Source organism: Vipera berus (genome assembly GCF_964194415.1).
Source record: "Vipera berus genome assembly, chromosome: 5".
Taxonomy (NCBI): Eukaryota; Metazoa; Chordata; class Lepidosauria; order Squamata; family Viperidae; genus Vipera; species Vipera berus.
In genome coordinates this window covers 92,851,752-92,867,955 of record NC_138207.1, presented here as the reverse complement: position 1 = coordinate 92,867,955, position 16,204 = coordinate 92,851,752, and the positions used below count along the sequence as shown (strand labels likewise).

The 16,204-nt window shown below is 42.1% G+C and overlaps 1 protein-coding gene across 5 annotated transcripts in view; it reads left to right on the top strand.

The window, feature by feature from the left end:
- Positions 1 to 16,204, top strand: part of GBF1 (golgi brefeldin A resistant guanine nucleotide exchange factor 1) — a 309,656-nt gene that overhangs the window by 98,217 nt on the left and 195,235 nt on the right. For all 5 annotated transcript variants that reach the window (XM_081329572.1, XM_081329571.1, XM_081329569.1 and 2 more), the window contains exons 6-8: positions 2,120 to 2,228; positions 2,622 to 2,682; positions 11,927 to 11,981. In XM_081329572.1, the coding sequence (XP_081185698.1) occupies positions 2,120 to 2,228; positions 2,622 to 2,682; positions 11,927 to 11,981 (225 nt within the window). The remainder of the gene's footprint in view (positions 1 to 2,119; positions 2,229 to 2,621; positions 2,683 to 11,926; positions 11,982 to 16,204) is intronic.

Sequence of the window (16,204 nt, the reverse complement as noted above, 5' to 3'; positions counted from 1 at the left end):
TAGGTTGAACACAAGACATTGTTATGAACTGAGATAAAGAAAAAAATTTGGTCATTAAAATTTAGCAAATTTAACTAATTTGAATATTGATTTGTGCATAAAGGTCATGTAAAGGTGAGTAATGTAGACAAGCTAAAAACCTATTAAACCCATTAAAATTTAGCAAATTTAACTAATTTGAATATTGATTTGTGCATAAAGGACATGTAAAGGTGAGTAATGTAGACAAGCTAAAAACCTATTGTTGAAAGTAATACATAGGTCTATATGGAATGTTAGAAATGAAAATTATCAGTTTAAGCAAGAAATAGTAGATAAAAAGAGGAAGAGAGGAAGTATTAAATATTGAAATAAAAAGAAATTTTGATTACTACTTAAAAAAACAATTGAAAACTAGCAAAAAGGAAGGATATCATATTGTATCCTTAATTTGTTGACATAGAGGGTGAGAAGTTAAGTAAATGGGATATGTATTTTGAATATTAGATTTTGTGAGGAATGGTGATAGATGAATTGGGAGTACATTAAAAATCTTGGGAATGGTAAGTATCAAATGTTAAATCTAAATGTTTGGAGATTAAAATTGAAAAATCGATTAGGTCATTGTCTAAAAGATTGTATGTTAAAAACAATTAGAATATGTATAAACTAAAAACTATGGATATATGTAAGAAAGTTATTTTCTATGTGATTGATAGGATAAAACTTGTCTTTAAATCTACAAATAGACAGTATATATGAAGGGAAAAAGAGGAAATGTAATACCATAGTTACCCATCCATCCAGGAATATCCTAGGTGCAAAGTATGCTTCACTCTGGGAGGCTGCAAAGAATTCCAGAATATTGACAAAGGAACTGCAGGCATTTTCATTGTTTCATATTAGGATTCTTTGGTCTTTTATAAGGAAAACACTGAACAAGAGTAGTATGCATGGAAAGATACAATAAGGAATCCACTGGTCTCCAGAAAGCCCATTGTTGCCTATCTCATCCTGCCTGAAAGATTCCACAGTCTTTTGAACAACTATGAATTATCATGATAATGGGATTATCATAGTTTGGGGCTAATTTGCAGTCACTGAAGGAAAAATGATTTCTGAATTATACCAGCAAATGTACAGGAAAGCTATAGAATATATGTCTGTGAGCTGAAAATTAAATGAAAGTCATGGAGTATAACAGAATGACCAAAACCGAAGAAATCTCAGATTTTGGATTTTGGTACATGAAAATGGAATGCTTTGACTTTAATACAATTAAATTTTATGTATTTTACACCAGACAGCCACAAAATATCAACAAGTTGAAAGTTATAAAAGAGGTATAGCCAAAACCTCAGTCTGATATGTGTGGTTCATCAACATTTGAATCACTGTGTTGAAAGAGGTGTTAATACATACTACAATTCATACACTTTTTCCAGCAAAGGCTTCATTGACTCAATAAGACAATAACGTGTTATTTTGTATATTGTTTACTTACCAAACTTTATTCATTGACCTACCTAAAACTCAAGACTACAATGTTAGTCAGAGTTCTTAAAGATTATGTGTAATTTTAAGGATTCACAAACTATATCTCAATCTCTGTTCATAGAAATTGGTTTGGCAAATGTTTTGTTCAGACTTCATGCTGTATCCAAGCAATCTGTGGCAGGGAAAGGATATTTTTGCTCTCAATTATATAGGACCAGTTGTCTAAATCAGGGGTCTCCAACCTGTGGGCCATGGCCCACTAGTGGGCTGTGTGGGGGTTGTAACTGGGCCGTTGAAACAGCCAGCACATGGACATGCATCCTCACTTGTGTGAGCAGTAGGGAAGCACATGCACATGTGCTCCATTCATGTGAGCTGTAGGTATGCGTGCACGCCACTTGTGCAAATGGAGCTGTGCGCGTACATGTGTGCTTGCCAGCTGCTCACACAGAAACACCCCTCCCCCCGCCGGTCCTCAAAGCTGGAAATGTTGGGGAACTTTGGTCTAAATGATACTTAAAAGAAGTATTCTTCCACTGTTTAGTTGATATTTAAAAACTTTCTTTGTTATATCATATGAATTTCTGTGGTATTAAAATCTGATTAGAATATAACATTTCATATTGATTTTTTCTTCTTTCAGGTCTTGAGGACGCTCCTCCTCGCTCCGGTTGGAGCTCACCTCACAAATGAATCTGTGTGTGAAATCATGCAGTCTTGCTTCCGTATATGCTTTGAGATGAGGCTTAGTGGTAGGTCTGCAATATAAACAAACCAATCATAAACATTCATATTATTTTGGCACATATTATTACTGTATTTAATAAGTCTGAATGCTGGAAAATAAAACATAAAATATGCTGAATGTAAATGATACATTCTTTTTTTTTTAGAAAAGTAGTAAACTTAGCTAATCATTTCCTGCTCCTGTGTGTCTTTTCCTTTCTTATCTCTACATTCCTCTAGCTGTGTAGTGCTACTTGGTATATCTTTCCTTTTCTTTCTGTACAGCTGAGCCTGGATTGGTTTTAATAAATTTCTAGTAATCCTTTGTAAACAACACTTGGAGGGAAGTCTACATGAAAAAGCCTCTAGATAATATCACATGGGATAATGATACCTGTGTTATTTGTTTTTGTCTTCAGAGTTATTGAGAAAATCTGCAGAGCATACTTTGGTCGACATGGTACAGCTGCTCTTCACAAGGTAAACTTTCTTGTGTTTGTCTCAGTGCTGCTCAGATGGCCCTTCAAGGGTGGGAAGATTGCACACTTCCAAATATGTTAAGTGTTTATGTATATACATAACAAACTCTACTCCAAGTATTACCAGGTCCTTGCAAAGCTTGTCCTTTCACCAATTTGTATCTTCTTCACTGAAAGATTTATGCCTCCAGTTGACAATAAGTAAGGATAAAATATATGAAACTGAGCAATGTTATCAGATAATAGGAATAACACAAATCAGTGAAAAATTATGGCTTCAGTAATTAAAACTGCCCTAAATTTTGAGTCTTACTATCTCCAGGAAAATGAGAAACTCATCGAACATGAAAGAGACGTGTTCTTATTGTGCAGGCCTCCTAGTGAACTCTATGTTTCACTAGACTGAGATTCAACAGCCTTTTGTCTGACTAAATCTCAATAAATCATCTGTATTTTTAAAGGCACTTGGAAAGCAAATACTGTCGTTATTTTCCATAACACTTCATAACTTGTTTATTTGATAAATGTTAGTCTTCTAAATGTATTATAAAATAAATTCTTGTTAACTGAGAATGCAGCAGTGATCTAAAAACTAAAAAACTGGTACTACCACTGGAAATCCAAGCAGCCTGCAGAGCTAGAAAACTTTAATAACATTTAGTTTGCCACCCATTTCTGCTGTAGTGATAAGTGCCCCACTTCTGAGCACTATAGTTTATAAGCAGTTATAGGTAGCCTACCCAGTCAGTATAAACTTCTGAAGCAATGAGGCTAGAATCTCTTAAAAAATATCTGCATTGCAGACAAGGAAGTAAAGTGCAGAAGGGGAATCTGTGGCTTGAAATAAAGCTGCTGATCTTGCTGAATTATGGTTACAGGCAGAATCAATCATCAACAATCATGTCCATCAATGAGTTGTAGCTCAGTGAAATCCTCAGGCTCATAAATTCTCTGTTTTTATATCTGGATGAACAAAACCAATGAAAGGGAGCCCTATTTTCTGCTGTCAAAATTTTATGTTACCAGTTTCCTCCTCCCACCCCACACACATAAAATTCAGTTAGAAACATCAGATTGAAGCAGCCTTGGAGGTCTAGTCAAATTTCCTGCTCAGAGCAGAAATCCTCAGGCCATTGCAGCCATCTGCCTGCAACCATAATTCAGCAACGTCAGCTTTATTTCCCCTGTCCAATTTTTGTTTGAAAATCTCCAGTAACAAGGCATTCACGATTCCAGGTAAATTAATCCACCACGGAATAGTCCTCATGGACCAAATATCTTCCTTATTTCAAATTTGGATATCCCTCTGTAGAACCTGCACCCATTTGTGCTTGTCCTACCTTTAGGTACTAAAGAGAATATATCCATACTCTCTTGTGACAGCACTTCAGGTATTTATTATTTTTTTCCTTTAGCCTTCTTTCTTTAGGTTGAATATATCCCATTCTTTTACCACTTTACAATGCCTTGGTAAAGCCACTTGGAATAGTGCATCCAGTTTTGATCACCACGGTGTAAAAATGATGTTGAGACCCTATGTCAGGACCCACCTCAATCCACATCTTAGGAAATAAGAACTCTTGGATGCAAGTTTAGTCCAAAAGGAAAATGTTTACTAGGATGGAATCGATTGTGGCAATACAAGACGGAATCTAACAAACTTACATTTCAATCCTATATAAAGCATTCCCATTTCAGCCCCTCCCCTCATCCATTTGGTCAGGCTCCCATCATTTGCTTAGGTGTCAGGCCCTTCCATGGAAAAGGGAACTCTCCTTGGTTTTATGGTTATTGCTTTCCTTTTCAGTTGTAAATGAAGATGCAATCCAGATCTGTCTCTCCCCCTCTCTCCCCCAGTTCAAACGTTCCCTGTTGTTTGAAGATCGCCTAAAGTAACCATCCTCTCCCCCCCCTCGGAGAGATGGCAGAATCCCCAGAATAAGCCCAATGTTCTACCTATACATTTATGAAATGTGATATAAATGGAATCTGACATTCGGCTCTCCTTTCAGAAAAAAGATGAGTCCTTCTGTGGGGAAAAGAAAACATATAAATGTTAGCCTGGTTTGTTCGGATATTCTGTATGAAACCTCTTAAGCAACTTAGGTGCTTTAACATGGAGCTTGTTAACCCACTCATTTTCTGAGGAGGGGAGGTGTTTCCATGCCACTAAATATTGTATCGTTCCATGGTGTTTTCTGGAATCTAAGATTTCTTTCACTTCAAAATGTTGTTCTCCTTCCACCATGATGGGGGGTGGTGGTGGTGGGATTTTTGCTCGTAGTGGTGATTGTTGTTCTCTCTTTAATAAACTGCAGTGAAAGGTTGGGTGTATTCGTCTAAGATTTTTGGGTAGTTCTAATTCAACTGTTACTGGGTTTATGATTCTTTTAATTGGAAAGGGTCCAATATATTTTGGTCCTAGTTTTTTACAGGGTTGGAGTGATTTCAGGTATTTTGCGGATAAATATACCATCTCTCCTACCCTAAATGGTGTGGGATCGGTTCTTTTTTTGTCTGCCTGTGTCTTGTATGCTTTTCTGGCATCTTCCAACGCTTTCCTAACGATTGGCCATGTATTTTGTAATTGAGCAATCCATTCCTTCAGATCAGGGATGACCGGTTCTTTTGGGGTTAGTTCTGGTATTGGGTTGAAACTCTGGCCTGTAGCTACTTGAAAAGGGGTGTAACCTGTGCTTGAGTGGACTGCATTATTATATGCTACTTCTGCAAAAGGCAATAGGTCCATCCAGTCGGACTGCTGAAAATTAATAAAGCATCTCAGATATTGTTCAAGTATATTATTAAGTCTTTCAGAAGCTCCGTCTGTCTGAGGATGGTGACTAGATGACAGTCCTTGGGTGGTTCCTAAGAGGGATAAAAATTCTTTCCAAAATGCCGACGTAAATTGCAACCCTCTGTCAGATATGATGCGTTGTGGTACCCCGTGCAATCTGTAAATATGCTGTACAAAAAGTTTTGCTAATGCTTTTGCGGTCGGGATTTTTTGACAAGGTATGAAATGTACTTGCTTAGAGAACAGATCTGTTACAGTCCAGACTACGGTGTTTCCATTACTTTCTGGCAGTTCTACGATAAAATCCATGGCTATTTCTTTCCATGGGGCTGAGGGGTTTGCCACCGGTTGTAACAGACCTGGCGGTTTCTCTTGCAGTCTTTTGGCCATCGCGCAAATTTGACAGCTACCCACATAGCTTTCTATGTCCTTTTTCATAGATGGCCACCAAAATTGCCTTTTAGTTAAGTGTAAGGTTTTTACAAAGCCAAAGTGTCCTGCTGATTTTGTATCATGGCACAGTTGCATGAAATTGATTCTCTGTGTGGCAGGTATATATAGCTTCTCCCCCGCCCATGGCAGTCCATCTTTAATTGTGCACACATGTTTATTTTTCTGGAACCATTCATCACTTTCCAAAGATTTCCTGAATTCTATTCCAGTTTGGCTATCTACCTTCGGCTTCATTTTTTCTTGTGCCCTGGTGGTGACTGGTGCTGCCAGTTGTTGTTCCGGCACAAGTGGTTTAAAGTCAGTAACTCTTGTGCTGTTATATTGGGGCATGCGGGATAATGCATCTGCCAGGAAGTTCTTTCCCCCCGGTAAGTGTTTGAGAGTGAAATTGAATCGGTGAAAATGTTAGGACCAGCGGGCTTACTTAGGAGTGAGCTTCCTGGGCGTTTTTAGTGCTTCCAAATTCTTGTGGTCTGTCCAGACCTGGAAAGGTATTTTATTTCCTTCTAAAAATTGGCGCCATGTTAGTAATGCCCACCTCAATGAGAATGCCTCTTTTTCCCATATTGGCCAGCATTGTTCTGTTTCTGTGAGTTTTCTGGATGTGTATGCGCATGGTTGCAACGCCCCCTCATCATTTTCCTGTAGTAATACGGCTCCGACTGCTACGTCGCTCGCATCTGCCTGTATTACAAAAGGTTTGTTGGGATCTGGGTGTTTAAGTACAGGTTCCGCAGAAAAGAGTCTCTTTAGTCTCTCAAATGCTGCTTGACATTCCATTGACCATTTTAGGGGCTGGCTGGGTTTCACGGGTGACCCCCCCCCTTCGTTTTCAACAAATTTGTGAGGGGCATTGCTATTTGGCCAAATGCGGGGATGAATTGGCAGTAGAAATTTGCAAACCCCAGGAAACTTTGCAATGGCTTCCGTGTGCGGGGGGGTGCCCACTCTAGTACTGCCCTGACCTTCTCAGGGTCCATTTCGATGCCCTCTGGAGATATGCGATATCCCAGTTAGTCGATTTTTTCCTGATGGAATTCACACTTCGATAATTTAGCATATAAATGGGCAGCTCGCAACTTTTTCAGGACTGCTCTGAGTAGTTTGATATGTTCCTCTTTGGTTTCTGTGAAGATAAGGATGTCATCGAGGTAAACCAGGACCCCCTTATATAGGTGCTCTCTCAGCACGTCATTAATTAATTGCATAAAGACTGCGGGGGCCCCTTGCAGTCCGAATGGCAATACTTTGAATTGATAGCACCCCATTGGTCAGTTGAATGCAGTCTTCCATTCGTCTCCTTCCTTAATCCTAATACGGTAGTATGCTTCCCTCAGGTCTAGTTTGGTAAAAATCCTTCCTTTCGATAGGTATAGGGATAGCATATCCTTCATTAGGGGAAGGGGGTACAGATTACATTCACTAATTGTATTTAGGTTCTGGTAATCCACGCACAAGCGGAAAGAACCATCTTTCTTCTCCCTTTTACGTTTTCCTGTTCCACTTTTGGGAAGTTGAGTTTTGCTGTCCTCCAGTTTATCCCGGGGTTCCATTTCTTCAGCCATTCCAGTCCTAGAATCATTGGGCATTCCATGCCTGGGGCCACTATAAACGTTATGTCCTCCTCATGGGGCCCCAGTGATAGGTGGATTGGTAAAGTGGCTAGGGTGGCTGGTCCCCCCCCTGCTATAGTCCCATCTAATTGACTAAAAGAGATTGGTTGTTTTAGCCTCACTGGGATGCTCAATCTTTCCACCAGCGTTGGGCTGATAAGGCAGCGGATGCACCCAGAGTCTATCAGAGCTTTTATTTTGGCTGCTTCAGGCATAGGGGAAGCTAATATAGTCACTGTCTTAAGTATGGGTGGAAGGGGTCCACTTACCAATGGTTCTCCCTCTGAGCTGTCTTCCGAGTTGTCCACCGTCCCTGCGATGCAGGCCGGAGTCCAATCCCAGTTCCTGGCAGGAATTGTGGACTCTACAGCCTCTGTCCCCTTCATGGAAGATTCTTTTGTGTTGCCTTGGGGCTTCCCCGGCTTCTTGGAGGATGATGCCTCTAGTTTTCGTGGGGGGGCTTTTGAACAACATTCTGCAGCATGGTGGCCCTCTCTCCCGCAGTTGAAACAACCCGTTGATTTTTTGGCTGTGGCTGGTGGTTTTTCCCCCTCGCGTGTTTGCTCGGGTGGCAGGCGGCCCCATGGTTTTCCTCTGCGGTGTCTCTTCAGTAGGTCTATTTCCACTTCCTCCGCCAGGATGTACCAGTCGTCGAGATGGGGTGGGTCTCCTCGAGGCAGGCAAGTGTCATACAGGTCGTAGTTTAGACCGTCTTAGAAGTGGCTAAGGAGTATGTCTTCTGGCCAGTTCAGCTTGCTGGCAATGGCTCGGAATTCTTGGGTATAATCAGCCACTGCTCGCCTGCCCTGCCTCACCGTCTTGATTCTCTCCCGGGCCTTACGGTCAGCCAAAGGATCCTCGAACCGCCGCCTCAAAGATGACATGAATCGGTTGAAGTCGTCGAGTTCTGGGGCGTTGGAGTTGTGCAAGTTCACCACCCAGTCTGCAGCCAATCCGTCCAGGGCGGATTGCACAATTCGGATGCATGTTTTGTCACTAGGGATATCCCGGCCGTACTCTTCCATGTAGCTGAGGACTTGGGTTAGGAAGAATCCCAGTCGTGATGGCTCCCCCTTGAATTTGACTTCCAGGGGCGGGAGTCTTTGGCTGGAGCGTTGTCTGCGCTGTGGCCGGTATCGCTCCTCATCCTGGCCCCCGTCTGTGGTTCTGGGGGGTGGGTGGGTACTGCTGAGGCAGCAATTCCTGTTCCATTGGACGGCCCCGGGGTTTCAGGTGCTGGATCCCCTCCGTTACCTTTCCAGTTGCGTCCCCAGGCGCTGCCTCGGTTGCGATTTTCAGCTCTCTCCTCAGTGAGTTCAGGGTTGCTTTCATCAGATCAATGGCCTTTTCCAGGATCCGCTCCTCCTCACTGGCGTGCAGGGAACTCTCCATCTCTTGCCTCCATTCCGGTTGGTGGTTACTCCGCCTCAGGGTCACTTCTCCCGAAGCATTTTCCCACTCACTTTTCCTTCCAACGCTCATCGACCACTGGGGTTTTCGGTCGTACTGCTCCACCGCTTCTTCCCCGGGGGAATATGCCGCTTCAGCTTCCCATCGTCTCTGGGATTCCATTTGGGGGGAAGACTCCCCCTCCATGGGGCTTCCCTCCTCTCTTGCTTCGTCGCCAGACATTGTATTTGTTGCAAAGTCCCCCGGTAAGGTTTTCCCTTCCAGGTTGACTCTTATAGCAGATTCCGTCTACTGTCAGGACCCACCTCAATCCACATCTTAGGAAATAAGAACTCTTGGATGCAAGTTTAGTCCAAAAGGAAAATGTTTACTAGGATGGAATCGATTGTGGCAATACAAGACGGAATCTAACAAAGTTACATTTCAATCCTATATAAAGCATTCCCATTTCAGCCCCTCCCCTCATCCATTTGGTCAGGCTCCCATCATTTGCTTAGGTGTCAGGCCCTTCCATGGGAAAGGGAACTCTCCTTGGTTTTATGGTTATTGCTTTCCTTTTCAGTTGTAAATGAAGATGCAATCCAGATCTGTCTCTCCCCCTCTCTCCCCTAGTTCAAACGTTCCCTGTTGTTTGAAGATCGCCTAAAGTAACCATCCTCTCCCCCCCCTCGGAGAGATGGCAGAATCCCCAGAATAAGCCCAATATTCTACCTATACATTTATGAAATGTGATATAAATGGATTCTGACACCCTAGAAACTGTACAGAGAATAGTAACAAAGATGATCAGGGGACTGGAGGCTAAAACTTATAAGGAATGGTTTCTGGAATTGGGTTTGTCTAGTTTAATGAAGAGAAGGACGAGGGGTGACATGATAGCAGTGTTCCAATATCTCAGGGGCTGCCACAAAGAAGAGGGAGTCAAGCTATTCTCCAAAGCATCTGAAAGCAGGACAAGAAGCAATGGATGGAAACTAACCAAAGAGAAAAGCAACTTAGAACAAAGGAGAAACTTCCTGACAGTTAGACCAATTAATGGAACCTCCAGAAGCTGTGAATGCTGCAACACTGGAAGTTTTTAAGAAGAGACTGGACAGCCATTTGACTGAAATGGTATAGGGCCATGGTGGCGAACCTATGGCACACGTGCCACAGATGGCATGCAGAGCCCTTTCTGTGGGCACGCACACCGTCACCCCAGTCCTAGGCCTTCAGCTGGATTTTATAAAACCTTTTCGTTTTAGGCCTCCAGCGCTATGTGCAAAAAAAAAAGTTCAATCAATTTCAACTTCTCATGGGAAAAAAAAAGATCTTGCAAAGTTGCAATTGATTGAACTTTTTAGTCCCACCCAGTCTGCCATTACCATCGCAGCCACGCCTACCCAATGGGGCATACCCAGCCGGCACCCAAAGATACATAAGTGGGTTTTGGGTTGCAGTTTGGGCACTCGGTCTCTAAAAGGATTGCCATCACTGGTATAGGGTTTCCTGCCTGAGCAGGGGGTTGAACTAGATGACCTCCATGGTTCTTCATCATCATCATCATCATCATCATCATCATCATCATGATACTTGCCTGGGTCATTTCTACTACCATTTTTATAAATTGATATGACAATTGCTAATCCCCAATCTCTTGGCATATGGCCCGTTCTATCTATAAATGTAAACAGAGATGCTAAAAGTGGAGCTCACCAACTGGCATTATTTTTTATTATTTCTGGCAGGACATTGTCAGCACCAGGTGCCTTATTAGCCTTGAGGGCTCCAGTCAACCGGGATATCTCTTCTGGTGTAACAGGGGGTCAGTAAGGAACTTGGTCCAAATTAATTTGGCTGTCCTTAGTTACATAATCGGGGTCTGCATAAATCTCTCTAAAATATTCTTCCCAGGCATGTATTGGTACCTGGTTAGTTGGAGGTAGGAGGGATTTCCCCAATCCTCTGGTGATGTGCCAAAAAAGGGATGTATTTTTTGTCCTGACTGATGCAATTAATCTGTGCCAAGACTCCTTCAGAACCGCACTTTTCTTTTTCTTTTAGAAGCTTCTTATATTGTGCCTTCAACTGCTTTAAGTAGTGAGTGTGATCCTCAGAAGGCACATTTTTACTTTTTCTGTATTGTTATATATATATATATATATATTTAGTTGCACGCAATCCCTATCAAACGATTTTTGATTCTTTAAAACCGGCTTTTTGGAGTGAGCTAATATTCTGTTAGTGAAATGGAACCCTTATGTGAATAAAAAGATAGGGCTTTTAAAAATCCAGCATGGAGTAGCCAGGAAAGAGGAAAAAATTCTGAAGTCCAGGAGGAGGAAAGCCAAGGAACAAAGGGAGTTGTGGGCAGCGCGCAGGAATACCTGAAAGGCAAGCCCAGAATCCCCAAAGAGTACTGGCACTGATGTGCTCCCACCCCATCGACCCACTGACTGTTGAAATCCTTTCTGGGGCTAAACTCTCCAAACCTAAACTTTATTTGATGACTCTGCGCAAATTAGAGGAGCTTCGTGCTTTCATAAAAACCTAAAATGTGGATTTATTCAACCATTGAAGCCGTGAGTGGCAGCCCCGTTTTTTTTCCAGGAAAAGAAGGATGAGGTTCAGACTGCATCCAGTATGGTGCTCTGAACTAGCAGCACATATCATTGTTTTGTTAGACAATGGCTGGTTTGTTAGCTACAGAGCAGGTCTCTGTAGCTACTTCACTCCTGGATTAAAAAAGTACTGGCACAGTACTTTTTATAAAGTACTTTTGATGAATGAAGAAGTTATTTCCTTAAATATTTTTTACCATATTTTTTTCTATTTTACTATTTTTTTCTTCTCTGCACCTTCTGTTTTTATTCTGTTTAGTTTGTATCAGCATTTATTGGAAATTATAAACTAAGAAAATCAGCATTAAAAAAAGCAGAGAACTTTCTTGTATTCCCTGTTTTTTATAACTCTGTCTATTTATATTATTCCAGATCATCTCAGTTTAAAGAGGAGCCTAAGAGCTACGTAGGGACCAACATAAGAAAGGTAAGATCCAAAATGGTGAATATTGCTTTACTTTTAAATGCACCTGCACTTTCCTCTTCCTCCTCGTCATGTTTGTTGCAGGGGCTATTTATTTCACTGTATGTACCATTTGACATCTACAGTGTCTCTGACTCATGGATTGATTGATTGGGTGCCCTGCTATTGATTCTTAGCAGACACATACATTTGCTCCATGATGATCTGTCCCTAACTTGAGCTTTCAGGTGTTGCAACACTCCACCCATCATCAGTGCTGTAACTGAGTTCATCCACCTTGCTGCTGGTTATCCTCTTTCACCTTTCTATTAAATACTTCTTCAGAAAGCTACCGTATTTTCCGGCGTATAAGACGACTGGGCATATAAGACGACCCCCTACTTTTCCTGTTAAATTATAGGGTTTGGGCTATACTCACCGTATAAGACTACCCCTCTTCCAATGCACACCAAATAAAAATTAAAAAACATCAGATTTGATTTTAATATGGTAATTTTATCAAATGCTTATGACATGCAGGTGCTTAGTAGGAAAACTGTCACTTATAAACATAAGGCTGTTTGTCATCAAACATGTAAACATAAAACAGTGCAAGTGGATTAAACTTTTCCTAATTCACTCTAAAGCTGAAAGGAAGGATAAGACAATAAACCCATGGGAGCTGCCATGCTGTTTGTTTTCTAAGCTGTCAACCAAACTGGAACTGATGATGATAGGAGGAAGATAACAAACAATAGAGAGAGAGCAAGTGCCGGGCAAGTCCCTGGCGAGTCAGCAACGTCCATCGTAACTCCAAGCTATTTTTACAGGATTTGCTGGCGTGACAGTTTCCCTTTAAAAGCCTTCAAAATCCTCCTGTTCATCATCTGATTTCATTAGTACATCAGTGACATCTTGTGATACACTTGTAAGGCAGTCATCGTATGGATCTAATTCCGTATCAGATGGTGTGGTCTCAGCTTCGGCTTCCTCTTCATCTTGCCACAAGTAGTCCTCCATACCATCTAATGAATTTGATATGCCACACTTCTTGAAAGACTTGATTACTGTTTCTGCATCAATATCATTCCACGCTTTTATGACAAACTTGCACAAAACATCCAACTGTGGAGCACGCATGTTTCCTCCTTTTGTGAATGACTTTTCGCATGCTGGCTGAGGAATTCTGGGAGTTGAAGTCCACAAGTCATAAAAGGGCCAAGTTTGAAGACCCCTGACTTAACGCATAGCCATGTTTATTGCGCTGTTGTATTACATATCGATGGAAACTAATTACTTTGGCATCAAGATCTGCAGGTAATTTTTGTGAAATTTTTGTCTTTTGCCTCAGTACCAGATTATGCCTTTCCAAGAATCTAGTACACCAGGATACAGTGGCCTTAAATCTTTTGCTGTGATCTGGGTTAGATTTGGCCCACTGAAGTGCAAACAAACATATTTTATTTCGTGTCACTATATAACCGCTTTGGCGATGCTCATTCACCATGTCCATTAAAAAGTTTTTCAAGTTCTGGCCAATGTGGAGTGCCTCTTCTTAATGCACACTTACCCCTTGGCATACTCTTTAATGCTTTTTCATTTGCTTTCCAGTCCCGAACCATCTTTTCTGTTACTCCATATTGTCTTGCAGCAGCACAGTTATTATGTTCTATGGCAAAGTTTACAACTTTAAGTTTGAAACTGGCTTCATATTTCTTTCTTCTTACTGGTGGAGCCATGATGGGGCCTTGACTGTTAGCCAGTTGTATGAACAAGTACAGATACTGGTGCTGTGCTGTACTGTATTCACCACCACATGTATCTGCTCACCAGACAGACTACCTTCCCTCAGAATCACCATTCGCAGTATAAAACAACCAGCCAATCACAACAAGCAATGTATTTCCTGCATACAAAATCTGCTTGGATTGGGTGGGTCAGCTCTCCCTCCCTGCCTGCCCAGCCCTCCCTGTCTCCAAGACGATCTGAGCGGTAGTATGCAATGTGCCACAGGAGTGTTTGGGAGTCAATAAGCTGAAGACTTTGAGGAACCCTGCCTTATAGCAAATGTGCTTCATTGAGAATTCACCCCAGTAGGAGGAGATGCAGATTCTATGCATATTTACGGTACACAGAAGCGAAAGAAATAACTCAATATTTCACTTCCTGGCACACAATCTGCATATTAACAACTCTTTTAGTACCCTTTTTTTATAAGTGCCACGATGTTGCTAAAATAAAAGAGGTAAACTTTGTGACCCACCCAGCCCATGCATAAAACAGAAATGAAAAGTCTTAAGCCTTTTCGTTCCCAAATACCAAGGTTTCCCCCAAATTTTGCGCGGTTAAATAAACGGCATTTGCGTATTGTTTCTCCACGGAGCACCGACAAAATTTGCTCGAATTAAGGAACGTGGGGAGCTAAAGAATCGGGCTATAGGGAATGTCTGGCATGACGGGCAACCCTGGGAAACACGAGGACTGTAGTGGCACCCTCAGTTCGCACGTTCCGATCCGGGAAAGCGCCCGGAGCCTCCTCCGTTATGGTATTTCTAACGGAATGTCTCCACGCCCACGTCACACCTGCCTCGCCTTTTAAATCAAGCTCCCTTTCCTCCCGTAACATTTCCCTGCTCTGCCTGCTCTGTGATTGGCCCAGCTTTGCTCCTTTCCCGCCAAAGGGGCGCCTCGCCTTCTTTTCTCTGAGCTCTCTCGCCTGGTGCGCTGCTGCTCTCAGTTCCGCACTCCGTGACCGGGCAAGCAATTCTTCTGGTCGGTGCGGGTCAGGCAGTGCCTCGGCGGGAGCAAAGGTGCTCCCTTCCTACGGTCGAGCGGGGCGCCTCTGGGGACTGCTTGCCCCTTCTCTCATCGGGGACCTGACAGCCAGCATTGGAGGCGCTAGCATGGCCAGTCCTAGAGAGAGCAACGGCGGCAGCTGCAGTACCCGCCCCAGAAGCTGACGAGAGTTTGCCCTCCATCACCCGTTCGCCGTTCGCCGTCAGCCGCTTTACCACGGGTCGCCATCGCCTACCTCCATTCACCCAGCGATCCCGCCGCCCAGCAGAAAAGAGAAAAGATCCGAAAGTATTTTTCCGGCGTATAAGACGACTCGGCGTATAAGACGACCCCCCAACTTTTGAGATGATTTTCATGGGTTAAAAAGTCGTCTTATACGCCGGAAAATACGGTAGGTCTTTGCATAATGTGTCTGAACTAGGATAATTTGAGACTGGTCATAAGTGCCTTGAGCGAGAACTCTGGGTCGATTTGTTTGATGATTTATTTGTTTGTTTTTACTGTCCACAGTATTCTCTGGAGTTTTCTCCAACACTAAAGTTCAAAATAGTTAATATTCTTTCTATTCTGCTTCTTCAACTTTCAGTACCATAGAATGTCATGGAGAATACCATTGCTTACACTGTTTTCATCTTTGTAGGTATCAAGGCATCTGAATTTCTTTTTAAAGCTTTTATAGTAGTAGTCTGCAATGTATTTCTTGACTGTTTATTCCATTACAGTTGATGGTTGATCCTAAAAGCTGTCTGCCAATTTGATATGTTCATTATCAGTTCTGAGACTGATTGTTGTGCTGTCATTAGTTTGGTTTTATATTTAATTCACTATGAGCTTATTCAGTTTTATATACTGTATGTATTAATTTTAGATCCACATTTTATCTATTCCCCAGAGCAAAGTATGGATTAAGCTTAGAAACATTACCATACACAGATGGGACAGTGGAGCATAGGGCAGCAGGACCCCCAAAGTGAATAGATGGGGAGAGAAGGGCAGGTGAAAGGAGCTGAAGTGCCTTTTTGGTACAGGCAGGCTGCCAAGCATCTGAATTTTGATTACATGATTGTTGGGTGCATTATACAGTGGCTATAACTTCCAGGTACAAGTTGTAAGTCCCTTGGCTCAGCACCATCATTAACTTCAAGCTGGACAGATGGTTGTAAATTGAAGAATACCTGCAGAATACTTAGCTTGCAAAGTATTTTTTTTAAAAAAATAATGGTTTGGTGCCTTTGAATCTGCATAAAGGTCTAACAATTTCATGCTATTGCAAGATGTTCAAAAATAGTTGCCCATTGCCTTCTTCCTAAAGTTTAGAGAGATTGACTGGCCCCAGGTCGCTGTGTGCTCTAGATGGAACAAGAACCATTTTCTAGCCTGTTGTCTTAACCACTATGTCAATGCTGCTAACATTGGATGTTTTTGCTTTGACAGGGAGATGCAGTCTTTTT